Here is a 26,255-nt window from a genome sequence, read left to right on the forward strand (position 1 = left end):
GCATTAACTAACAGCGAAGCAGTGAAAAGGAGGGTGATGGCTGGCTCCATGTACTACTGGCTGTTTAAGAGAAATAAACAGTAAAGGTAAGCATTTGATTCTCTGTGTAGTGCTTTTTGAATGACTTGGTGATGGTGATGAGCCTCTATGAAATCGTGAAATATGCTTGCAATCTCAAACGCTCTGTGAGCATGATTTGCATGCGTACAATTAAAAAAAAAAAAAAAAATCACAACTGAATGAGTCCTCCCTATACTTGTCATCAGATCTGCACCCATGTCTGAGGGACTGGAACACGGATGTTTTACAGGTTGAGTGTAACACTGTCCAACAGGTCAATGTACCATGCTATTGTAATCCTTTCAGAGTTCTAAAGCTGCCTATTATGTATCCGATATGTTCCTCTTACCTAACATTGTTCCACAAATTCTTTATGTTACAGCTTTAGAGGGAAAAGTTTCCACTCCAAACCACAGCAGTCAGCAGTTTCCAGGCATCTGTGAATGCACCGAGCTCACGCTTGCTCACCCGTCATCTGCTTGAAGTGGCGCTGAGCCAAACTGGCCCTTGTAACCTCAGTTAGATAAGAGGGGAGGCTGTGCCAGTCTGCCCCGCTCAGCCTCTTGTTCTCACAGGTTATAATGAAAGGAAAGGCATATCCCCCCCCCCCCCCCCCCCCCCCCCAAATAACTCTCATTGTTCTTTGATGTGGATAGAAGAGGATGCTTTTTATCCTGGCAGCCATTTCAAAGAAACCTTCAGTGTTCATCCTGAGTGGAATGTTGCTTCGGGCATCTCTCAAGTTTGTGTCTCTTTCTTCTTGTCTTTTTTTCTCTCATTCAGACTGAACAAAGGATTCCTCGGGTTAAAGCATCCCACAAGGCTCTTGTCTCCTTTCTTTTAAAGATATTTAAGTCAAACAAACTAATCCATCCACGCCCTCGTAGGTGGCTGACAGGAATTTCATCTGTGGCTTTTAACACCGGCGAGGTTAGAGAACACAAACACTGATCACAGACAAAGTGCAGCAGTCTAAACACTGCTTCGACCAGGATAGAAATCCAGTTGGTCATAGAAATATGTAGCTTCTCTTCAATATTTATGTCAGAACTTGTGGTGCCCTGATGTTGAATACCTTGTGGGGCTGATCTCACATGAATGAGGCTGATATTTCAGCCATCATATTCTTTTTTTTGTCCCTTACATAACCATATTTCACCAGTGGTCTGTCTATTTTTCCTTCAATGAGGTCAGATCTTGTTGAGTTGGCAAACTACTACATAAGTACATGCATATAAAGGTATGACGTGCATAATGTATTTAGCAGCAAACAGTGTAATGCATTGCTTGAATAGTTTCCAGTACAGACCATGTAATTGACTGCCTTTTATTTGTATTATTTCATCACATAGAAATAATAATTTCAGGATCTGGTTTGCTTCATGATAGGAGAGTTACTTCATGATTACAGAACAGATATAAAAATGATAATTACATAATTACACTGCCCTGAAAGAATGGAAGTTAGACTGGGTGGTTCTTGGCTCGCTGAGTGAGAGGAGAGGAGGGGGGGGGACTTCTTATGGGAGGACGCTTGGTGAAGCATTCCTCTCATAGTTTTGGGACACCTCTTCAGCCCGTGCATACGTCAGATCTGCTCGGGGTGTATAAAAGGAGATGGGGACTCTAAAAGAGGAAGAGCAAGCACTCGTCAACTCACTGCCAGGTCTGGTGTTTGATAAAGAGATTTCTTTTTTTACTTGAGAAAGACAACTTTTGAAGATGTGGAAACTATTTGTGATCGTTGGAGTTACACTGGTGAGGAAATAACCACTGTTCATTCATAAGCTGCTTGTCTAGCTGTTGTAAGAGGACCAAACATTTTATTAGAAATGTCTGTTTCATCTCAGGTGTCAGCCTCGTGCCCGAAGGATTGTCGCTGTCCCCCTGACACCCCCAGATGTGCAGCAGGAGTCGGTCTCATGCTGGACGGCTGTGGATGCTGTAAAGTTTGTGCGCGGCAGCTCTTTGAGGACTGCAGCAAGACTCAGCCATGTGACCACACAAAGGGACTGGAGTGCAACTTTGGTGGGGGATATGACTCTGCAAAGGGCATATGTCGAGGTACAGCAAGTTCCCTTCTCTGCTTTTTATGACTCACTTTGTCTTTTTAGTGATTTAAAAGCTCACTGCTTCCTGTGTTTCTCTACAACAGCCAAATCAGATGGAAGAACATGTGAGTACAACAACAAAATTTACCAGAACGGGGAAATCTTCCGTCCAAACTGCAAACACCAGTGCACTTGCATAGACGGTGCTGTCGGATGTGTGTCCCTCTGCCCACATGAGCTCATGCTGCCCAAAGTGGGCTGTGCCAAGCCCAAGCGGGTTAAAGTAAAGGGACGGTGCTGCGAGCAACTTGTCTGCCCTGAGGAGGCAAAGACAGAGGGAGATGTGGTGAAGAAACACAAAGGAAAGCAGGGCAAAGACAGACTGTATGAAGACGACCTTACCAACAGGAATGAGCTGGCTCCTGTGTGGGGGGGGCAGTCACATTCTTTACCTGGTGAGCAGTTTTGCACAATGTTCTTTCCAGTGACATCGTTAAAGTGTCTAAGAAGAAGAAGCCGAATATAAGGAAATGTGTGTAAGATTACAAATGTATTGACTTCAAACTCTTCTGTACCTTGTTTTTGTTCCTTCTCTGCAGCTTTCAGGAGTCACCCAATAGGCCACATGTTGGTTAGAGGGGTCAAGTGTGTGTCTCACACCACAGCTTGGTTGCCGTGCTCCAAATCCTGTGGTACTGGAGTGTCCACCAGGGTGACCAATAGCAACTCCCAGTGCAAACTGGTGAAGGAGACTCGGATCTGTGAAGTCCGCCCATGCAACCAAAAGACCTTTACCAGATTAAAGGTACATTTCACACTTTTTGTGTTCTAATTTTTGGCATAATAAGATTGGATTATTTGTTGATTAGCATCATATATCTTTGCTCTTACACAAAAACAACATTTATATTTACACACACTGTTGTTGTCTTCTCTCCAACAGAAAGGCCAGAAATGTAACAACATAGAAAAGGCCAGCCGTCCAGTCAAACTGTCCTACGCAGGCTGCCGTAGCCTGAAAAAGTTCCAGCCGAGGTACTGTGGGTCCTGCTCAGAAGGCCGGTGCTGCAGGCCTCACCGAACGCAGACGTTACCTGTCAGGTTCCGATGCAAAAATGGAGAGACGGTGAGCAGGATGGTGATGATGATCGAGTCTTGCAAATGTAACTTAAACTGCTCCGGCAGCAACAAAAAGAATCCTGCTCGCCACAGGCTTCATAATGATATCCACAAACTGAAAATGGAGAGATAAAGGAAGACACCATAAGTGCTAACTGATAAAAACATTTGCACTTGAACTGCATTGGTTATAATTTTGCTTCGTGACATTGGAGCCTTGTGGTTTGCTTCATTTTGAAGCAAGTTTTTTATAATTACATTTTTCAAATTCTTATTTTTATAGTTGAATAAAAACGTGTTCTCCACTTTTATTTTTTTACACATATTCAACATATTTTAAACCTCCCTTGACGAGACATGTCACATGACAACATGGAAGTGACGTAAAAACTAAGGCAGCTACTAAATCCGTCATTACACATATGTCGCCATGTTTGTTGATTTACTGTACATTCTATTTATAATTAATATTTCATACTTCATTTAGTGTATTGTTATATCTAATCATGGGATATCATACAATAATATTTGTTTGACATCCTCCACACCAGTGATACTCAATTTACAGCCCATGGGCAAAATCTGGCCCATGATAGGGTGCTGTGTGGCCCGTCGAGCATTCATTATTCACAATGAAAATGAACTGATTCATACTGGGAATTTGTTTTTTGTATTTTGAATGTAAATAAGGCGCCAGAGTGCATAAAAAAGGGCCAGCGGAGGACCCGAGAGGTCTGTGCTCAGCTCCGAATGTTCTCTAATCCTAGAAACACCACTGTGTATACCTGACGTGTGCGGGACTGTTGGGACTGGATTTGCCTTGTTTGATAGTGTTATCTGATAAGGGCAAAGTGAGTTGAGTATCCCTGCTCCACACTCATTTGCTTTTGGAAACTGTTTTAATATGACTGAAGGCTGGACGTATACTATACTGTCTGTAAATTGGCCAATAACTGCAGAATTGTCTATTTTATGTCTTGATTTTTCTACAAATAAACACATAAAACATTGCATTTTCCCAATTATTTCACTTTTTAGGCAAAAGGCAAAGAGTGGGGCTCACAATAATATCAAAAAATTCTCAGTGGGGTCTGTTAGGAATTGAGCTATACTGTTTGAACTGCATCTGGCTGACCCACTTCTAAGTAGACCTACATGCCACTGAATAGCTCAGGGAATGAGTGTAATGTAAACCTCGGAGTGGTTTCCCTGATGTTGGACAGATGCTGGGCACAAGCTGCAGAATTTTGTTTGATGAAAAAGTTATAGGGTAAGAGAGAATAATCTTAACTTTCCACAGAGATATAAGACATCTCTCATGTGCGACCCTGAATTTGGAAATGTGTTGCTCTTATATTGATTGCAACACGGCGAGTGTTAGCTGGATATAATTCAACTCTTTTCCCTTCAGAAGTAAACATGATCAGTTGCAAATTAATGTTAAATTGCCCAATCTAATCTGAAGTATGACTTTGAATGCAAATCCTCCATCCAACAAAGTTTGTACATGAATCAGACTACTGTATGTGACCTTCAGATAACCCCTTTTACACGTGCAACAGTGAAGCCTTTGTTTGTTTTTGATCATTCGTCCACTAATCTAGCATTTGTAAAATAAATAAGTCAATAAAAAGCAAAAAGACAAATAGGTCATCCAACTCATTTGAGTCTAATAAGCACATAAGCTCAGGGTGTGTCCATCACGCTGCTGAATCTTGACACCAAACAAACGCCAGAAGTCACATGTGAGCTTATTCCCAAAGCAAATTCCCAAAGTGTGATCAACAGTATTACGTAAAGGGGCAAGACCAAGAGAGCGAGAACGAGAGCAAAGGAAAAACAGGAGTTCTGACGCACGCAGACATGAAATGGTTCCATCCCCTGACGGAGAACACAACAATAGAGCTTTGTCTGTGAGAACTTGAGAGGAGAACTGCTCGCTCGGGGGAATACGTCCACTGCAAGAACACACTCGGGTCTGGTAGTTTATTACCATAGATACAACAACAACAGCAGGAAGAACATGAAGAAGGACAAACAGAGTTCGGTTTTTAGTTCAGTCATGCTGCAGCAGATACCTGCGTTCTTGTGTGTGCTTCTCCACCTCAGTTATATAAAAGCTTCAAAAGCATGAGGGCGAACCGGCAGCAGCAGTTTCAAGTGGTTTGGAAAGGTCCCAGTGTTGCATGTATCTCAGTAATTATTTTTGCAGCCCTAAAGGGATGAGCTTCAAAACTGACAGCTCAACAACTGATTTTCTGCATCATTCATCTCAGTCCAGGCGACAATCAGAACATAAACACACCAAGTACACATCACACGGTTTCTATGATTACTACAAAACAGACACAAGTTTGTTCTTAGAATCAGCAGGATAAAGGGGAAATAAGCATTCTGAGTGCCAAGACTCTGAATTTCCCAAATTATGAGTCAGACAAAGTAGTTAAAGTTTTGATGGTTTAATGGGGAGCAAAGTTGAAGCTTGTTTCATGTTGGAAAACATGGCTTAACCACTGGTAAAGTTAGCAGGGACATATGCCAGAGGTGGGACCATGTCTTGTTTTGCAAGAGGTCACAGGTGAGTCTAAGGCCCAATCCCATTTCTACCCCTTAAATCTTCCACTTGATATTGAGTGCCCTTGTTTGCGAGATAACCCTTGATTAGGGAAGTTAGAAATATTAGGGTAGAGATCTTTACCTAAGAAATGAGACACCACATCATGCAAATCGGCGTGGCCAACGTGCAGGCATACGTCACGCGTAGTAGTGGCACAAGACACTGGAAGTCATTTAGGTTTGAAAACACACCTTATCTGTCTTATGAATCAACAGAGAAGAAATGCTGAAAACAGGAGGCGCCTACGACGTCTTCTAGTTCTGATCGATTTTGTTCGGGTAAGTCAATTTGTTTAAATATTTTTTCTCAAGTTGCTGATGAGTTGATGCTAGTCCAACCATCTGTTGTTTGTATAGCCTACATTTTCCAAAACTTGCCGCAGTTGCTGACTTCGCATGGTGTTGTGGGAAATGTCATCTTCCACCTCGTTGTAAGTGTGGGTCGGGGCTCCCTTGGAATCTAGGGCGGGTTTTAAGTGTTGGAAACCACTTCCACTACCTCAGTTCTATTTTGGGACACCACTAGCCTAAACGTGAACACGCACAACCAAGTGCAAGTGGGTGTTTCTAGGGGAAGTGTGGGTATTGGGACAGGCCTGAAGTCTTTGCACTCAAGTCTCAAGCCCTAAACTTTGAGTTCTGAGTCCTAACCAAGTCATGATGCACTCTTCACCAAATGTAATTAGAACGGATGTGATTGAACCCAAACGCAGCACTCAGTGACAGTTGGTAAAGACCTTTACTTAAAGCACAGAATAAACAGAAACTTGAGCCGCCGAAGATATTCAATTAATAGTTCATTCTTCGGGCTCAAAGCCCGCACACAGTCTCTGGGTTCAGGGGCAGACAGGTCGGTGAATGGTGGACACACACATAAGGCAGGAAACTCAGAGCAACCGCATCAACCCCGACTCATGAATTCAAGATGGCTGCCGGTCACATACATATTGAGTAAACACTCTGCTAAAGTACTGTTTATAGCAATTTTATCTTATTTGTTTTACATTAGGTCAGCCTCATCTGCAGCGTTCATCAGTTCGAGTGCATGATGTTTCTGAAGCTGTCTATACTCCGAAAGTGCAAGGGAAACAAAGGCTTTATTGCGGGCGTCCATGTTTTTATCCGACTTGTCCACCGTTGTCAACTAGAATGCAAAAACTGTTGTCAACCCGGAGGTGACGTCATTCCCACTTCCGACCTCTGAGTACAAAATGAAAGCACCATGAGCTTCAGAGTCGCTAAGGTGACCTGTGAGTCATTGACCCATTCGGCCATCTTGTGGCAACAACTCACAGGTGACCTTAACGACTCTGAAGCTCAGAGTTCACGTGACCTCAACGACTGTAAAGGCCAGTTCAAACCAAGGATTCCAGACCTTGGTTCCAGATGCAACAAAACGGTTTCAGGATGTTGCAGAGAAAAGTTGCAGTGGTCTGAATGACTCAGTTGCATATCTGCTCAGGTCGGCTCATGCAGTTGCAAGGGATTCAACCTTTTCAATCGTTTGTCGCAAACTGTCTCGAACCTTGTAACCAATCAGCAGCAAGCTCGTGCTTTCTTTTTGTAGAGCTGGGTACCAATGTGGGCTGTACGTGAATTTAATCAAGACCGTAATAATAATAATAAGCTCCGACGTTCTTGGCTCTTATCGTTACTTTTTAAAGTTTTGGATTCATGTATCATCATGCTGCAGCCTCTCTCCTGCTCTCTGCATGTCAGGGCTGACCTCCTCCTCACAGCACACACACACCCTAAAAATGCGGCCCCTTGTCATTTTCTGGTTTTAAAATCCGGCCCAGTTGAGTTTGTAATTGAATAGACCTGCCTTAGGGTATCCAACCACAGACGGTCGCATACAAGAAGAGTTGTGCTCTGCTGATGCATCCATGTGCTCTCTGGGGTTTGTTGTCCTGTTCAGCTTCACGTGCCGTTGTAACGTACCCGTTGCTGTAGAGACGACAGCGGTTTCAGTGATGTCGCTAGTCTCACCTCGGTGCCTTGGTGTAAACTGTACTGTTGCAAGGCCATGTAGTTGCAAATGGGTTCATGTAGTTGCAAGTCATTGCAAGACGAATCTTTGGTCTGAAGGCTGCTTCAGGCCTCCGACTCCACACCAGTCCGGTACAACTGAAGAAGCCTCTTGGATGAGAGGCGAAACATCTTCAGGAAACTCAAGCAAGTCCATTTGCCTACGATATAGCACTCAAGATTACCACAAACTGGATGAATGAGAAACAGACATTTTTTCAAGTTGAGTTTCAAGTCAACAAATTTGTGTCCCGAGTCTGACTCAAGTCCAAGTCAAGGGACTTAAGTCTACATTTCTGACATAAGCACCGTAACATAACTCTCAGAATGAGGTGTAGGTACAGCAAAGAAAAAACAAGTTTGGTCTGGAGCCACTTGCATAAAGATTGATCTACTCTTACACCTGCAAATTTAACTTTGCATGCAGCATAGGACTCATTTAGTGGTGAACGAAGTAAGACTGACAACCAAGCGCATGATGCATCGGCCTTTTTTCACAACAAACATTTTGACTTGTCATATTAAGTAAAGTACAGGTGATACTTATAACATTAATGATGGCTCCGTTGCATTTGACTATCCCACTAAGACATGACAGTATGACAGTATGACAGTGAGCGAGCAGAATAAGACACAGTAGCACCAAGAGTTCACAATCCAAAAAATGTAAAAATAACGTGATGATCTAAAAACAGCTATCAAAACCTCTGACGACAACAGCAGATTTCCCTGATATCTGGCTGGAGAAAAGTCCCAGATTTTCAGCTACATGTAGAGGTGAATAACTCTTCCTCTTTTCTGATTTTTAAATAGCCCTTATAAACAGCATAAATTAATTTTAAAAAATGCAAACAAATTCATACTTAATCATTTTAGAAAATATGATGATCCAAAGGTTGATGATTGCAGGCCCTCATCAAACATTGTTGTGTAAGAGTTTTTGAGAAAATCCACGTAGTTCTGAATGCTTTGCTTGTGGCTCTCTGATTGGTCCAGGCTGAGCTGCAGGTCCTTCAGACGCACCTGGAACTGCTTCTCCGCCTGCAGATTAAGATACAAGGAGACAGTGAATTTTCTCAGATATTAACTCAACACATCTCAGGTTACATCAAGGATGAATTTAGTACAATCTACATTCTCAATGACTTTCATGTGCTTTGCATGCTGGACTTACTGTGAGCTTGCTCTGGCGGAGAAGCCTCAGCTCGTTTTCCCTCCTGCTCTTCTCGGCTTCCAGCTCCAAGATTTTGGTCTGAAGGGCCTCGTCTCTGGCAGCAGCCTGGCCTTTTACCTTGTCGACCTGGATGGTCAGTGTATAACATACAGTAGATGTCGGTCAGCTGTTGGGGCTCAGAGGTAGAGCAGGTTGTCGACCAATCAGAAGATCAGCGGATCAATCCCCAGCTCCCTCAGTCCATATGTCAAAGCATCCTTGGGCAAGATACTGAACCTCAGATGGCCGCTCCATCGTGGGGTGAGTGCGTATGGCAGCCTTGGCCACCGGCGTGCGAATGGGTTAATGTGACGAAATGTAAAAGCGCTTCAAATATTCAGAAGACTAGTACGACGCTATAGAAGTGCAATCCATTTACCATGACCTCAGTTTAGAGCAGGCAGGAGTACCACCATGGAAGATAGACAATGTACTGCTGCAGACAGGTTCAGCAACAAATTAAAACTATAACTTAAAAAAGTACCACCGAAAAATATCAATAATGCTTTAAGTGTTCACGACATTTTGAATATTTTCACCACTTAACTCCGCTGTCAGACAGCCCCAACAAAAGTTGCTGGTCTACTGCTGCCTCAGTCCGTATGTTTGTTTGTATTATTGTGTGACTTTTGTCTCTTAAAGGTTTAGTTCAGAATCACCATCATCACACAATAACACAACAAACTAACTGATTAAGGCAGCAGTAAACCAGCAGCTCCTGTGTTCAGCAAGATTAAAATGACTGTTTTTGTCAGTGGAGTCTGGCTTTGATGAGAGCATAGATGGAGAACTTAAGTCGTTAACAGCTTCCCCATCGGAAAGGGCTGTCTGCAGCAAGATAAAGCAGTGAAAATATCCTACATGCAGAGTACACTTAAACTGCTGTTGATTTGTTTTAGGTTCTGCCTGCTTCTCCAAACCTGGGGCGTGCTGACCAACATCTACTGCATTTAACCCACATATAACCCCACTTCAAAATATCTAAACTATTCCTTTAAAGCTTAAAACTGTGGAGCAGACTGTGGTAAAACACTAAATTTGAACATCTGAGGACAAAGAGAATATAATAGGAAGCATCTTTTGCGGATTCTTTCTTTGATGACTGATGATCAGTTCTCCCTCAGATGTCACTAGACTGCCTCTGAGCTGTACCTGATGTTTGACGTCCGACAGAGCTGCCTCCAGCTGCCGGCTTAGGGCCTGGCACTCTGACGAGCGTTGATCCAGCTGCCGGTTGCTGTAGCTGAGAGCTTCTTCCTGAGCTGCGAGCCTCCGTACTAGCTCCAGGTTCTCCTGCTGCAGCTTGTCCATCCTCCTACAAACACATTAAATAATTTCTATCTTTTAATCTGTTTAAATTAAGCACAAACATTCGACGTGTGGACAGCAGACACAAGAGGATGTCTTACGTTTGGAGGGAATTCACTTTGTCCTGTAGTTGTAAATTGGCATCATGAATGGACTCCTTCATCTCCACAGATGATCTCAGCAGTTTTGCCTGACTCTCCATCTGTATGTGTAAAATGTAAAGTTCAGAATCACCTCTCACTAGAGCAGAAAAAAAGGGTTTCACATCACATGCAAAACTGCATAAAACACAATTTTGCAAACACAAAATGAGCCGCTTTCTACCAAACCATCACTGCTGACAGAAACGTGGGTGATTTAACAAGGGCTCACACAGCACAAAACACTCATATGGATACATAGGTATGGATGGCTGATATCTAACTGTTTCCACTGCAATCAGAGAATTTTTTACCACAGACATCAAACTCACAGCACGACCAGAAAACAAGATGCATCGACAGACACGTGGGGCTGTACTACCGCCTAGTGGTCAGATGTATGAAAATGACTGCATTTCTCATTCTGACCACCACAGCTCACGTTGCACACCTTAACCTGCAGCTGCTTAACGGACTCTGACTTTTCTGAGCACTTCCTCTCTGAGCGGCGCAGGTTCTCCTGGCACTCGAAGAGACTCTGCTCAGCTGCGCTCAGTAACTCAGGGTAAGACTTCAGTTCGTCCACACGCCCCTGCAGCTCCTGCCTCACCTGGGCTCCAGAGGACGGCAGAAGGAGTGGGGTGTTGGAGATAGACAAAACATTAGCGTAAGGATTCTTCACACCTCTCAAAGAGAAACTCAGAGATGTGCATGCTTTGAGCGTGCAGAATGCGCCCTGATTCATAGTGAGACTGAACTTTGGCAAGTGTTAGTTGAAGTTTTTTGCTGCCCAGAATTACTGTAGGAAGTTTAGTGGTCCAGAAGGTCCAGTGGCAACAAATGTTACACAGCAAAAGAAACAGCTCTCTGAGTGGCCATTCAAGAGCAGGAGAAACAGTGCTGCAGAGCTGAATATACTAGGAAAAGTTAGAATTTGTTATTAGAAGAACAAAAAAGAAAGAATTTAGTCATCTTAAATATCACACATATTGTTAAATAAACATACTGTGCACATTAAACGGGTTTAAAACTTGGGAAAAGACTTGCAAACATGGAGGTTACCTTCTCAACTTCTGCATCTTTTCCATCCCGTGTCCTCTCTGCCTCTCTTAAAAGATTTGCATATTTCATCCTCAGATCATCTATCTCAGCTTGAAGTTGTGAAACCTAGAAAAAACAGAACAGTGTGATCAAACCTGCTGTGTCCTTCCCTACAACAGAAAGCTGCAAACTAGTATTACTGATGAATGATTCATTCAGCAATAACAGACCACATTCAGTGTTACCCTTGACTGTAATCAAAAGGCTCGTTAGAATGAGCTGATATAATCACTATGATCATCCTCTTTTTGTGAAGCACTTGTCAAAACAGAAATGGAAAACTGTTTGAAAAGCACAAAATATGACTAATTAATGGCATGAAAAGAAAAGGACAAAAGGATTAACAGTTGCCTGGACATAAAGCTCAACAGTTTGTAGTCTTAAAACTTGTTCGCTTTGTGCTCCCTGGCCAGATGTCCAAAGCTTTTGTTCCTCACAGTGTTAATCATCCTTTTAGAAAACAGAATATATACACCAAAAATAACCATTGCAATGTGGAATTTTTAAGCAGAACTTTAATTGTATTGCATATGAAAAGTCTTTGTTAACTGCAGAGCTCTTTGTATTTATTTTTCAAATTCAAAAACCTGCTGAGGGAACTCCCAGTTTTGCAGGTTGGAGCTCTGTCCTCCTGAGACCCTGCGTCCTCATATGAGGACATCACATTTTGGGTTTACTTGACCTTATACTTCATTCTGCTTAAAGCTCCAGTAGGCAACATTGTTTTGGTATAATTGAGTAAAAATGTTATAATATTCTCTAAGCATAATGTAAATCAAGCGGTCTGAGACAAACAATAGGTTTCTGCACCTCACCATGGCTCTGTGTTCAGCCTCTAAAGAATCAGTATCGTGTTGATGTGCATCAACCAATCAAAGGTCAGCTCAGACCACTGCGTTCCTATTGGCTGTTCTACTGCATATGCGCGTTCCCGTGCCGCCAGCAGAAGGGGAGAGCAAGCGGCAATGGTGAACAGTGCACCAGGTAAAATAGCTATTCCAGCATTGGCTACAACTGCCTACACGGCAGGAAGACAGAACTCGGTTCCCCGGAGCCCCGGAGGGAGGGGAAGGGTGAGGTGGGGCCAGGCCCGGCCGGAGGGCGTGAGGGTCAGCCGTGGGAGCGGAGCCGAGGGCTCTCCGCAGAGAGGGAGAGCCGAGCCTCAGGAGTATGTGCGGGGCCGCAAGGGAGGGATGGGGAGGGCTGCTGCGCAGTGAGGGAGAGCCGAGGCTCCCAGAGAGACAGAAATAGAAGTAAGTAGGATAAAATACTCGTGTGCTCGTCTGGTAGGAGGGGCTCAGGGCGTAGACGAACGAAACCTAACTCAGATGAGACTCAAAAATCAATCGTTTTCAGGCTTTCTACCTACTGCAGCTTTAACTTAGACCTGTCGTCCTTGTTCATGGACACTTTTGTGCCATCTAGTGGTAGTAAGAGCACAATACACTAATCCATGTACAAACAAGATGGCAGACATCTCTGCCAAGTCAGTCTGTAGCCGATCCTGACACAAAAGTGGACAAAACTTGATCAAATTTTATTGTTTAACTTGTTTATTTTTGATTAATAAAGTTTGTAGTTTGATATGGCAACAAATTTGACCAATTTTAGCAACAGTAACAAGGTGTCGTTAATTAGGAAGTACTTGTTCAAAGACACTGGGAATTTATCATCAGCTTGTTTTAGGACAACTGGACTTTATTGTCGACTCATTTAAGGACATTGGGACTTAATTATTGTTGACACTGTTAGGTCCTACTAATCCCATATCGCTAGAAGAAATAAAAAATGCATACCAAACAAAAGTTCTGGTCTCAGGAGGCTATGAATAAATAAAAAGGAAAAAAAAAGCTAAGAGTGCTTTTATAACTATAAAATAAATAAGCAGATGTCCACCTCATGTTGGCACTGTTCGGCCTGATGTTTCCTCTCCTGAGACGAAACCTTTTCTTCTACCAGGGCAGACTCACAATCAGCCAGTTGCTGCTCCAGCTGAGCGAGAGACACCTGCAATCACATGAGCATCAAATTTTTAGGGACAGAGATAAAAATCTAAGAGAGATCTTCTTCAACAAGAATAAAACAGACATGCATAAACATTACAGAACTGACCACAGTTGACTGTCTGCAGTAGAGTTTTTTGACACTTTTACAGTAATGATTGTCACGTGCAAGCCGTCCGGCAACTTGTACCTTCAGTGTTGCATTATTGACGCTGAGGTCTCCGTTTTCAGCGCTGAGTTTTTCAACGCGTTGCATCACAATTTCATTAGCCGCAGTGAGCTCATCCTTCTCCATCTGCAGCCTCGCTGTCATGTCCGCAATTTGACTTGATTGAAAACACACGTTAAAAATTCATCACTGAAAGTTAGTGGTAGTTGCCATATGTGTGCGGTGACAGAGCGGTGTGTGGAAAACAGAAGTGGCCAACCTTTTCAACAGCTCTGTATGAGCTACAAGTTTCTCTTTCTCCTCTGCCTCCCTCTCTTTTTGCCTTCTCCTGGAGTCTTGTTCTAAACGGGCCTTGGTCAGCTGAGCATCCTGTACGCCAAGAAAAGACAGTCAAAAGAAGATCCTGAGCTATCTATAAAAAAGACACAATATTTAAAACATAAAAAAAACATAGCCATTTTTACTTTATACCTTTTCCTTTAATTGAGCATAGCATTTCTCAATAGCGGCTTCAAATCTCTCAGCTCTCAGTTTCTGCGCGCGGGTCGCTTTCTTGAGAGATTCCTTGTCCTGTGCTGCCTTCTCAGTCAAAGAGGCGATGGAGCTTCTCAGATCATCAATCTCCATCTTTTGCTCGGTCAGGGTTCTCTCCACCGTCTGGAAAAGACACCATACACCCCCAAAATGTGCTACAATATTCAACATTTTCTTTAAAACAGTTGGATAAGAGAGTAGTAAATGTTTGTACCCGCAGCTGCACAGTCAGACGATTGTTTTCAGCTTCCTTGTTGCGCAGCTGCCCCTGCAGGTGAGCACGAGTCACCTCCACAGACTTGGTCATGTGAACTGCACTCTTTATATTCTCCTGTGAAGACCATTATACACAGATGCATTAAAATGCACTCTGTATCTTTTGCATTTTTTGAGCCTGAAAGAAGCAAAAACATCTCTGTGAAAACTTGTTCTGTGCTTACCTGCTCTTCTCTCCGCAGATTCATCAGTTCCTCAACTTTTCTGTCTGCCTCATTCAAATCTCTCTTTAAATGCTTTAGGAGAAAAAAATACAGTGATCAGTACCTGATTTGAGACATGAATTTGCATGATTTTAGAATTCTATATGCAACAGAAGTGCTCTTTCTAAAAGTACATTCAGTCTCAGTATGCAGTATGCCTTTTTATCTTTCAGTTGTCACATTAATGAGGTAACAAATGTAGCTATGTTGGGTGACAAAGCCTTGACATAAAAGGGAAAGTTTGGATTTTCCGAGTGGGTTTGTATGGGGTACTAATCCATTATCAGTGTAATACTGACAGTAACCCCCAATTTAGAGAAGCCACAGAGCAGCGACACAGAAGCTAAGAACTGTTCTACTGTGGACACGGCAGCAGGAAAACATTTTTTAGCCACCTAAAAGAATCTAGAACCGTTTAAGCGATACTCATCTTGCAGCCCGTGGGCCAAATCTGGCCCATGATGGGTGCCAGGTGGCCCGCCAACAGTTTTCTAATTCACAAAGAAAACAAACTGATTCACACTGGGATATTTTTTTGTTCTTAGAATGCAAATAAGGTTCAAGGGTGCATCATAAAGCATCAAATTTGAGCTTTTTTATTAAGGGAGGATCCTCATGACAGACGTTTAGGCCACACAGCGAATGTGCTCAAATCCCAGAAACGCCCCTTTGTACACCTGACCTGTGAAGCCACCGCAACTGGATTTGCCCTTTGGCAAAGATGACGAGTGAGGACAGCAAACTTCGAAAGGCCAAAAACAGGCAGTTCATTCTTTATATATACTGGTAAACATATCACTAATGTTTGTTTGTTAACTGACCTCTGATCCCCTGTCAATTTGCAAAAGTGGCCCCAAGGCTAAGACAGTTGAGTATCCCTGGTGTACGGCTTCAGTTCCTCAGTCATTCTGTCTCACTGAACACGGGAGCTGCTGGGCTACCGCTGCCTCAATCAGTTAGTTTGTTTGTGTTATTGTGTGACTGGTAATTCACACGATAACACAAACAAACTAACTGATTGAGGCAGCGGTAGACCAGCAGCTCCTGTGTTCAGCGATGTTAAAGAACTGTTTTTTTTTCTCAACAGAGTCTGTCTTTGAGAGAGAGAGTGAGCTCCTGTCTGTGTTGGAATATTGCTGTCTGATGGTAAGTTAAGGCAGTGAAAAATAAAGCCTACACTTGAAGTGATATTGATTTCTTTAGGTGGCTAAAATATGTTTTGTTGCTGACCCCTCCACAGCAGTACATTGCTTAGCTTCCATGTCAGACTCCTGTCTTCTTCTCCAAACTGGGGACATGCCGACTGACATCTATTGTAGGTCATACACCGACTATGGATAAGTACCTCATACAACCTCACTTTGAAAGATCCAAACTATCCCTTTAATTTGACCAGCTCTCACCAATTGAACCATTCAAACCAGTATAGAATATGTATGATCAATCCTTCTCACAGACTAAATATTCAGCCAGGTTCTTTTCTTTGAGTCACTACATAAACATAATGAAACACTCACCTCATTTTCCCTCTCAGCCAGTGTGATCTTCTTTAATAACATGTCAGTTTGGCAGCCGGCGTCAATTCGATCAGCCTGCATGGAAAGCCATCAGTTATTAAAGGAAAATGAAAAACACATTTTCACACATTTCAAAGAAGCAAGAGCGTTTCTTTGCTGTTATGAACTGGAGGTAACAACAGCACTACAAGGTGGACGTAGTGAAACCAACCTCTGCATCTTGGAGCTGTTTCAGTTTTTGTCGAACAGACTTGTTTATTCGTCTAAAATCCTCCAACTTCTCCAGCAAAAGTCCTCTCTGCCTTGAAACTCGCCGCTTATCACCAGCAGACTGTCTTGACTCCTGGATAACAAAGAAAATATGTTAAAAATATGCTTACATTATGTTTAATGTAGGTAAATTGTTTTGGTTTTCAACAAACTGCAACAAACATACAGCAAATTCATCCTCCATGGCGTCTTTAAAAGACACAAGTTGTATGGCAGCAGAGTTGGCAGCCGCTTCTGCATCCATCAGTGTTTTCAGGAAAGGACTTCTTCCATCGACAGAGTCTCCATGACTAAATGAAAAACAGGAAGAAAATCAATTAGGCTGAGACTGCTGGTGAGTGGATGTTGAGCCCCACAGATTAGGCTGTGTGTTCAGATGTTCATGCATTTTAAGGACCTCACCAACTGATGTCAGTCTCTGGGGTCCTTGTGTGGAGACTGCTGCGTGCTCTGCTCCTTCTTCCCAGCTCATGAGAGCTAGCTAGATCCCCACAGCTCAGAGTGGCATCATCCCTGGTAGAGCTGAAACCAAGGGGGGGACTATGGAGGTCATCCTCTGGAGACATGCCTCTGCTGCTGACAGAACAACATACAGTCTGAGTTAGTGTTAACAGACAGAGGAGGGAGGGAAGTAAGTTCACATTGACATAACTAACTTTAAATTAGCTTAGCCACACTGCAAAGCCCCTCACATTATAAGGAAGGACAGTGAGAGCAGGTTGTCAAGCAAGCTAACTAAGCTTACCCCATAGCAACAGACAGCCGACACTAAGTGGCTGCTAAGCTTTAACATGACGTTAGTGTAAAGACAGCGAGCATTCTCTTAATTCGACCTTTCAAGCCGCTGTTATCTACATTATAGTTACTAAAACTACACCACAGTGTCGCCTTACAAAACAATGCCGCGGAATATAAACATTACTTACGCTTTCGCCTTGTGTCCGTTGTGAACAACGCTACTCCAAACTGAAGAGCCCCCCCCTCTTACAAGCTCGAACCTGATTGGTTAGCTCTGACGCAACGTCAACACACTGACTAATTTGCTCGCTGCTAATTTGTTCACCAGCTGGAAAATAGGCGGGACTAAGTTTGATTAAAGTTGCGAGCAGCCAATGAGCAAAAGAAAGCAATGGGACTGGTTGAAACCATAGAAACGGACAGGAAGTTTACTGCTACGGTTTCTCAAACTATCTTCGGCCAACATTAAGTTACGGAAATTATTAACATTTTGTACATTTTGTTGCGTGAAACTAAAAACCCAGCTCAGCATTCTTTACATTTATACTCACATTAACACTGGGTGCTATTTAATATATATTTGGTGGCGTAGTTTAGCTTCTTTAGCGGACATTAGCTGGACAGCTAACGCTAATGCTCGACGAGTGGAGATGTTCAAAGCAAAAATACTATTTATTGGTCCCAACGAGGTACGTAAATGCCTTTCCCCCTCTATAGCGGAGCCTGCTTTTCACCGATAGATGTTAATAGGTAAACACATAACAGTTTTAACAGTGAAAATATAAGCAAACATCATTAAGTGTTGACTAGCTTTATATGTGTTTGTTTATGTAAATTGAGAAAAGTGCAGTGCTTGAACGTAACGTATATTTACTCAATTACTGTACAATTTGAAGGTACTCCTTGTATATTACTTAGGTATTTCTATGTTATTCTACTTTATGCTTTTAACTACATTTTAGGGGGTAATGTACTTTTCACTCCACATGACATGAGACCTATAGTTACTACTAGTGACATTACAAGTTAATATTTTATATAAAAAAACATGAACAACTAGTGATACACTGTCACAGATTAAGCTACCAAACAGTATGTGGATGAGGAAATTAGCTCCACCTCTACTAGCCTCAACATTAAAATTCTGCTTACATATTAAGGTTACAATACGATACACAATGTAATAATGTAACACTGAAAGATATAATTCTGCCTGCATTATGTCTGCATTTACTTGTGGTACTTGAAGTACACTGAAGTACAGTGTAATTACTCCCATACTTATACATAAGTAAAACTGTGTGTGTGTTTCACGGCTAAAATGTGTTCAGCAGTCTGACAAAACCATTGACTGTACTTCATTCAAATTAACACACATTTTGTGTTGTTATTGCAGGATAGCACAGGTGTAACTAATTACATTAGTGATGACTCTGTTCCCTTTGGGTGTTCCACTAAGCCACACTGAATGCACAATTGAACCTCAACGGAATGCATCTGTATTAAGGTTATTAGTAACACCTGAGTCTCCTGCTGTGCCGTTAAAATGGCTGCCATAAAAAGCAGGCCTACACTGCATTCAAAAGTTTACCTCAGTAAAAGTTACCTTCATGGTCCACATGTTGACCTGTTGCAGCAGGAAAAAGCACAGGTGTCATGTGACTGATTACAAGAACGATGACTCCATACCCTCCAAGTGTTCCAGTAAGCCATGATGGCAAAATAGCAGAGCTCTGCAAGTTGAACATGTAAACAGAATCCATTCTTTGTAACACCTGCACCTTTTCTACTATGACAAGACAAGATGCCTGCTGTGAAAAAGGGCCAGTGAAAATGATCTTACATGTCATGAGTAGAAAAGTCATGTTATATTGTAACTGATATCACTATTCTAATACCATCTCTGCCTACTTTTCAGAGTGGGAAAACAGTTCTTGCAAATTTCCTGTCAGACACACCAGAAAATGTGGGAGGTGAATACAGACCGACTCAAGGAGTAAGGTACAAACCCTGAGTTAACTTTAAAGCTTTCCACAGTTTATCCAAACTTCTTAAATCCCTGAGATGGAAATAACCTCATCTAACAGAATGTGTGGAGCATCATTTTAAATTTAGTGTAAAGTCAATTACCTTGATGATAAGATGATAAAAGCAATATATTTATGTTGCCTTAAGAGGTATTATTGTCTGACCTTGAACAATGACCTTGATAATGCAGCTGCTTTCTGCTGTTTTAAGAATACTGGAATTTGAATCACATCCTGAAGGCACTGGTGACAACCTGAAATGTGAAGTTGAACTTTGGGACTGTTCAGGAGATTTTAAGTAAGTTAAATGCTGAGATATTACCCTGCCCCATCTTGTGGTACTTAACCCCATTACTTTCCATAATTGGTTTTGTTTTTAGTGTGTAATTCTCAGATGGAAATATACAATATATTCTCTTTACACAGATTTGAGTCATGCTGGCCTGCACTGATGAAGGACTCCAGCGGTGTGGTGATCATTTTTAATCCTGATGTCCCGAGTCACCTCAAAGAAATAGAGACGTGGCATTCGATGTTCATCTCCTCTCAAGGTCTGCAGGACAGCCAGTGTTTACTCATGGCTCACCACAAGCCTGGTAGTGGAGTGGAAGATGGACGGCTGCCTTTAGGTATTCTTACTGCAGGCCTCCCAAAGCTGTTGCATGAGTTATTATTTTGATTTCTGGGCTAACTTGTTCATTCTTTTTGATGCAGCCTCACATTTAGGCAGACTGCCACTTATTCACTCCAACCTGGAGGACGAGCCGGAGGATGTGAGGCAAGCCTTCCACAGATACTTGGAAAATGTTGTGAGGACAATGTCGGAGAGTCGAGAGCGAGAGGAGATGTCCATCATTACATAGCACCAAAATCTATGAAATATGCAGCTTATTGAATAAATATGTTGTTGGCATTGGCAGTCTCTGTGGAAGTGACATTCATGGACACTTCGGTTTTTCTAAAGTTATGAATTATACATCTCTGCTGTCATTCAGCCGTGCATGAAATCTTTCAAAACCCTTTGCAAACTTTCTAGCAAAGTATTATTCAACAGTTAGGTGTTTTCGTTCTGTTCTGGTTTCTTATATTTTGTCTTTTGTGAATACAATATGACCTAACTCACTCTAGAAATGAACACCCAAGAGACACCAAATACATTTCTCTGACTGAAGTCATTGTTTATTTGAAAATTTGGTGCAAAGTTGTTGAGAATGTGACAATTAAGTGCAAAAGGAGAAAGGCAGTACAATATTTAGACATCATATCCGACAATGCCTCCTTTGCCAATGCACTCTCCGATGTAGAACCACATCAGCACCTCAGTGGTCACGAGTCCGTTCCTTAAGGCATCCTACAAAACAAAAACAACCAAAATCCAATTTCACTGAAGAAAATTGCTTTCATGTCAGTCCATAGAGTTAAATAACGAGTTATGGTAAATAAGGCCTGAGAATGTGACATGAAAGAGTAAATGTGGAGTGCAAACATTAGTCCCTTCTCACGCATACAAATAACCACCACCAGTCACAGACAATACTATGAATACACACACACACACACACACATATCATATCATAAATATTTCATTGCATTCAATGTATATAAAGACATCTTTGCACAAATAACTTGTCTTTGTTATTCTGGAGTGTTTTTCCACTGAACTGACTGAGATGGCATTTACTCATCCTACCAGTTTACTCATGTAGCCCCACAGTTTACTTTGGTTTTCTATTATATGAAGATAAACTCAAATGAATGACTGATATATACAACACACTGAGGACTGGACATCTGAGCCAAGGGGCCAAAGGGACACACAACGTCAGATGTATCTAGAACAGTGGTATCCAACTGGTCCAGCCACACAGCCCAGGTCTCTCCTCGGTCATTAGTTCAAGGTCCACAGAGTTAATATAGTCAGCATCATACTTGTGTTTGGCCATGTAGTGAAGCTAGTTTGCTGTCTCTGTCAAGTAGCTGTCTGTTATTCACTCATTCTACAGCAGGAAATGGCACTTCAAAATAAAAGCTCTGTGCCGGAAATTCAGTGTACTTCAAAATACAGTGTTTTGGTTTTTTTTTGTTTTACAAACTGAACACGTTCCTGAGTCACATGCGTTCCATTCAGAGTGGACTCGCGGTCCACCAGTTAAACCACTGATCTAGATATAATAAGTGCCATCTGTAGAATAACACTCTTTGTGTGTACAGTGTGCAGCAAAATGAAACTGGCATTTTGGCGCTGTCATTTCAAAGTTTGATATTAAAAATATCAATATAAAAATATAAAAAATATTTAAAATTTCAAATTAAATTAAAATATTTAATTCTAAAAATATTTAAAAACTAAAATATAAAAATATGATATTTGATTCAGCCTTATTGTTAACAGTTGCTTACATTATTGATTATTGAACTATCTGTTGATTACGTTGAGGTTATCCTTTTAGTGACTAAACAAATACACTTCAGTCAATAATATGTCACAAAAATAGTTAAAAAAAAAAAAACATAAGCCACTAATCAGGGCCTTAGGTCGCACATTCAAATAGCTGGCACTGTCTGAAATGTACTGATTTCCATTTTACTGTTATATCAAAGAGAGAAATGCAATCAGTATTATCTTAGCAATATTTAAAATTATTTTAATTTTCTGTTGCCTGACCACATGATTTATCATCTAATTGTTTAGGCATTAAAATGTCTTCAGATAAAAAATATTGGGCCTCAAAACCTTCATGTTCCCAAACATACCAAAATAGGTGACACATTATTACAGGCTGTATTGCTAGAGCAAGATATACATTGTATCTGGGCCTAATTCATGCAGGTGTACTATTATATTATTAATATGAATTCACATATGGCTGACGTGTCAACACATGGATCTCACACACACACACACACACACACACACACACACACACACACACACACACACACACCAGTGAAAGCAAAGTAATTCTCAGACTTGTGCAGCCTCACCTTCACTGTGGTTTGTCCCAGTCGCCCTGACTGGAAGCTCTTGACGAGGCCATTTGCAGCCTCTATGGCTTTGGAGATCTCAGCTGGGGACGGAGGGACGAGCTCCACCCGGGCGTAGTACCAGAAGGTCGATAGTCGGGGTTTGGAGAATGTGACAGCGGCTGCAGGTGACACAGACACAAACTGTGAGGGTGGTAGCATTAGCTATTAGCTGAGGAGCAGCAAGGTCAGAAGCTACTGATCGATTTCGCCTTTCTTTAACAACCATGAACAGCTGAAGTGACAAATCACAACTTTCCAAAGGACAACCTGTTGCACTGGTTGATTGTGTGTTTACACTTGAGCTTAGCAAAGGTCACACACACAGGTTGTGCAGCTAGCTGCTAACAAGCTGTAACAACGCGACGTGGCTGCTGCTCCACGCGCCACTCCACCGCCTCAGTTTGTAAGTGGTAAATAAAAAAAATAAAAAAAAAAAGGATTCAAGTAAACTTACCACCGACTAAAGCTGGTACTTTTGCGACAAGTTTTTGAACTGCCTGAGCCATAGTGACGAGCAGCCCGGACACCTGAACAAGAGGGAAGTGGAAGAAAAGTTTTGTGAGACAGTTTCCGGGTCATTAATTTCAAAATAAAAGCGGTTAATTTTGATGTCAATATAAAACGGGCACGACGTTGTAAATTAAATGAATAAAATATCAGTTTTATGCACGAATTATTACGACCTCAGTCAAGATCAGACTTAAGATTTTCTTAAGTGAAAAAACATCTTTAAACATGCATTTTTCAAGTTTTTCACATGTCCCCTCAGGTGAGCAGCATGCGTTTAAGTTTTCAACTGAAGAAATATAAATCAATTTAAATATTGATATAGATCACATGAAACTTCAAAAGAATATATTTTTATTGCTGTTAAACTAGTGTGTTCACATATTTTAATATATACTAATACTGTCCAATGTCATGCAAAATCATTCAACTTTGTTCCTCACTCCTACGCTTCTCCCCTCTCCTTCTACTCCTCCCTTTTGCACCTACATCCCCCATTCAGCTCCATCCTCTTCACTCCCCAGCCCCCACCCACCTCCCCCTGATGAACTATATCATTTTTCCGATGAATATTTTGTGCAAAAATAACAAAAATAGTCAAATTATTGTTTCTGTTACAGAAACTGTACATTACCTTCTAATAACATAATTACATTTATTTACAGCCAAAAGATGAAGTATTTTCAAGTACAATAATGTTGCACTGACAGTATTAATAGTACTTTAAATATAGCCAGTGATGCATGATGTTCAGTTTAGTGGACAGATGATTAATTGTAATTACCTCACAACATAAAAGTTATTAGTTGGAAAATTTAACAACAGTATTGCTCGTTAGATGTTACCAGATTTTATTTAACTGCCATGGTCTCCTATTATAGAAGGACTGACCAGATGTTCTGAAGCTGCACAACATTTCTTGCATTCTGTCAACTTGTGTTGCACTTGCAACACCTGGCCAGTGGGTGGCAGTGTGTGGCATGACGTGCTAGGGTTCACTGTGGCAACTTAAATGCAACTATAGCATCAAAACTCATGCATATACAAGAACATGTCTTTTAAATGGCTGTCCACTGCAGTGACCACAATGTATGAAAGGGATATATGTCATACATGAGGCACAGCATTGATCTGGGCAATTTCTATAGTGTCAATGTTGCCATAAAGTAGCCCAAGAACAAACTGGACCATCATGTGCTTTATTTCATAACAGAATTATGAAAGAGGCAAAGCAATTCTTTTTGTATGACACAAAGAGAGGCAATTTATACAAAGCAAAAACAGCAATGACATTTAAAACACACACAATAATAAAAAATAAATAAATGAAATTGCAGTAGAGAAACCAGTCAACCAAAGGCACAGCAGAGCAGCATTTTTAATTTATTTTATTTATTTTAAGAACAGATTTCAATGAAGTGAGTCACTACAGTGGCTTGAATGATTTCAGATTTACCAGTGTAGCTTCCCTGGTTTCACATTAATTAAATGTGCCACTTGTTTGTCTGCACAATTTCCCTTTAAGCCATCGTTAGGAAACCGCTTAACAATCTACATTTAGCACATTTAAGGGTTTTCAAATGAACTAATTTAACTAATTTGTTAAGACATATGGAGCACACACACACTAACACGCCTTCAGAACAAGACTGTCATGAGGTTGGCATCCAATGAAATGAAGATCCCAAAATCATCCTGCTAAATGGGTTAACCTGTTATAGGATCTGTACTTGTGCGTGTGTGTGTGTGTGTGTGTGCATTTTGTGAAAGTGAGAGAAAGGAGGGAGTAAATGGCAGAGACAATGTGTGTACTTTGAGTGTATCCCATGGATGACTAAATCATTACTCACTCTCCTGTGACTCAGCCTGCAGCCCACACAAAACAAAAAAAAACTGCTGCAGTTACAATGTTTGAACAAGTTTGCAGGTTAGACCTGCATTTTCCAGGCAAACGTCCAACTACTAGTGCCATCTGTTTGATTTAAGGTCTGAAAGAAAGTGTTAATTCACTGTATCCCTTTGAGATATAAAAGTGAGAATGCACTGTAATGACACTTGTAGTCTAAAAAGAATATAACTGTACTGGACACAAACAGTTTGCAGATAGCTGTGAGTGTTCCGATGTTATCCCATTTTCCAAATCTTTGCAGAAAACAACGCAGAAGCAGCACTGAGAGCAGCTTGCCTGCTGTAGATGTGCAGTGTAATTAAACTTTCAAAGCATGAATCACTAGAGGGAGCTCTTTAATAGATTACAATACTGGATATAGTCAGAGAGAGATAAAAAGGAGACTGTTTTTGCTTGAAACTCTCTCTCTTCTTCTGCAAAAGCATATTTAAGTTGCACAACTTCTTTATTCCCTCACTTCTGCTAATGGCTTTGTGGTTTGTCTTTTGAAGGTTTGGTGGTTGTCAGTGTTGTATGATCTCCTATTTTCATCATATTCTCATGTCACTTGTATGCACTTTGATGTACAGCACATTAACTTTACCTGTAATATATTAATAGAATTGCCTTTCCTTGCCTCATGGGGGAGTCCTTCATCTCCTCAGGCCGACAGAGCCTTTGGTGGTTCCTTCATTTTGAACTGTTGCTGCACAGACAAACACTGTTAACCCACAGAACTTTATTTTGAGCTCAACTCAATTTGCCACGGTTTCCAAAAATACCAAAATGTGTCAGCCTGAATTACGAGGAAATGTCATCACAAGAAAAAAAAAAGCATGAAAAGGCTTCACAAATTTTCCATTTCAACTAGGCATGAAAACCTCACCTTGGATCTCAGTCAGTGTGTGACAGCCATGTGTTATTGTTAGACAGTGTGGAAAATGTTGAGCTAACTTTGAGGCCATTAAAGAGCCACTTTAGGTGGTATATTTTTCAGTGTGGAGCAGTGGAACAGTATCAGTAATTAAGTGCAATCACAGTACAAGTATTGCTATTACTCTCATACTGTATGAAGCTACAGCTAGCCGGTAGGCAGTTAGCTTAGCTTAGCATAAAGCAGCAGCTAGCCTCGCTTTATCCAACGGTAAAACATTTGCCTGCCAGTGCTGGAAGTCACTGCACCCAACCAAGAAGTAGTCCAAAAAAAAAAATCCCATAGTGAAACTACAAGTTGTTGTCTTTACATTTGTGCTTATGGACAGGATTTGGACGGAGCCAGGCTAGCTGTCGTAGTTAGCAATGCTAAGCTAAGCTAAGCTAAGCTAAGCTAAGCTAAGATAATTAATGCTGCATTCCAGGCAAGTTTCTGAGCCTGTAAGTCACCACTTCAAGTCACGACTCATGACTTCATAGCGTTCCAGGCAAGTCACGCCAAACGGTAAAACCAACATGGCGGAACG

At 41.5% G+C, this 26,255-nt stretch overlaps 4 protein-coding genes across 7 annotated transcripts; 2 read left to right on the forward strand and 2 right to left on the reverse strand.

Moving 5' to 3' along the window:
- Positions 1–707: 707 nt before the first annotated feature.
- LOC126408936 (CCN family member 1-like) lies at positions 708–8,196 on the forward strand. The gene is made up of 5 exons (XM_050074740.1): positions 708–1,818; positions 1,911–2,124; positions 2,216–2,566; positions 2,711–2,916; positions 3,055–8,196. Exons 1-5 carry the CDS (start codon positions 1,783–1,785, stop codon positions 3,361–3,363), a joined length of 1,116 nt encoding a protein of 371 aa, XP_049930697.1. The 5' UTR covers positions 708–1,782; the 3' UTR covers positions 3,364–8,196.
- Positions 8,197–8,350: 154 nt separating this feature from the next.
- LOC126408928 (outer dense fiber protein 2-like) lies at positions 8,351–17,601 on the reverse strand. Of its 4 annotated transcripts, none has more exons than XM_050074726.1 (17): positions 17,535–17,601; positions 17,011–17,181; positions 16,775–16,898; positions 16,550–16,681; positions 16,339–16,413; positions 14,783–14,854; positions 14,557–14,673; positions 14,280–14,465; positions 14,068–14,177; positions 13,830–13,965; positions 13,533–13,643; positions 11,598–11,702; positions 10,987–11,145; positions 10,497–10,597; positions 10,240–10,402; positions 9,049–9,174; positions 8,351–8,915 (listed from the first exon to the last, which is right to left on the reverse strand). In XM_050074726.1, the coding sequence occupies exons 2-17, from the start codon at positions 17,172–17,174 to the stop codon at positions 8,742–8,744; spliced, it is 2,055 nt and encodes a 684-aa protein (XP_049930683.1). In that variant the 5' UTR covers positions 17,175–17,181; positions 17,535–17,601; the 3' UTR covers positions 8,351–8,741. The 4 variants fall into 4 exon arrangements, with proteins under 4 accessions (XP_049930683.1, XP_049930684.1, XP_049930682.1 ...); XM_050074727.1 differs by having other exon boundaries at positions 17,011–17,184; positions 17,535–17,579; XM_050074725.1 differs by lacking the exon at positions 17,535–17,601 and adding an exon at positions 17,354–17,477.
- Positions 17,602–17,754: 153 nt separating this feature from the next.
- Positions 17,755–20,290, forward strand: ift22 (intraflagellar transport 22 homolog (Chlamydomonas)). Its single transcript, XM_050074752.1, has 5 exons — positions 17,755–18,035; positions 19,265–19,347; positions 19,585–19,671; positions 19,800–20,002; positions 20,088–20,290. The coding sequence occupies exons 1-5, from the start codon at positions 17,997–17,999 to the stop codon at positions 20,234–20,236; spliced, it is 561 nt and encodes a 186-aa protein (XP_049930709.1). The 5' UTR covers positions 17,755–17,996; the 3' UTR covers positions 20,237–20,290.
- A 236-nt stretch (positions 20,291–20,526) lies between these two features.
- Positions 20,527–22,983, reverse strand: LOC126408948 (ATP synthase subunit g, mitochondrial-like). Its single transcript, XM_050074753.1, has 3 exons — positions 22,855–22,983; positions 22,359–22,519; positions 20,527–20,724 (listed from the first exon to the last, which is right to left on the reverse strand). The coding sequence occupies exons 1-3, from the start codon at positions 22,904–22,906 to the stop codon at positions 20,626–20,628; spliced, it is 312 nt and encodes a 103-aa protein (XP_049930710.1). The 5' UTR covers positions 22,907–22,983; the 3' UTR covers positions 20,527–20,625.
- Between the last annotated feature and the right edge of the window lie 3,272 nt (positions 22,984–26,255).

The sequence above is a fragment of the Epinephelus moara genome, chromosome 21, assembly GCF_006386435.1.
Source record: "Epinephelus moara isolate mb chromosome 21, YSFRI_EMoa_1.0, whole genome shotgun sequence".
NCBI classification, from domain to species: domain Eukaryota; kingdom Metazoa; phylum Chordata; class Actinopteri; order Perciformes; family Serranidae; genus Epinephelus; species Epinephelus moara.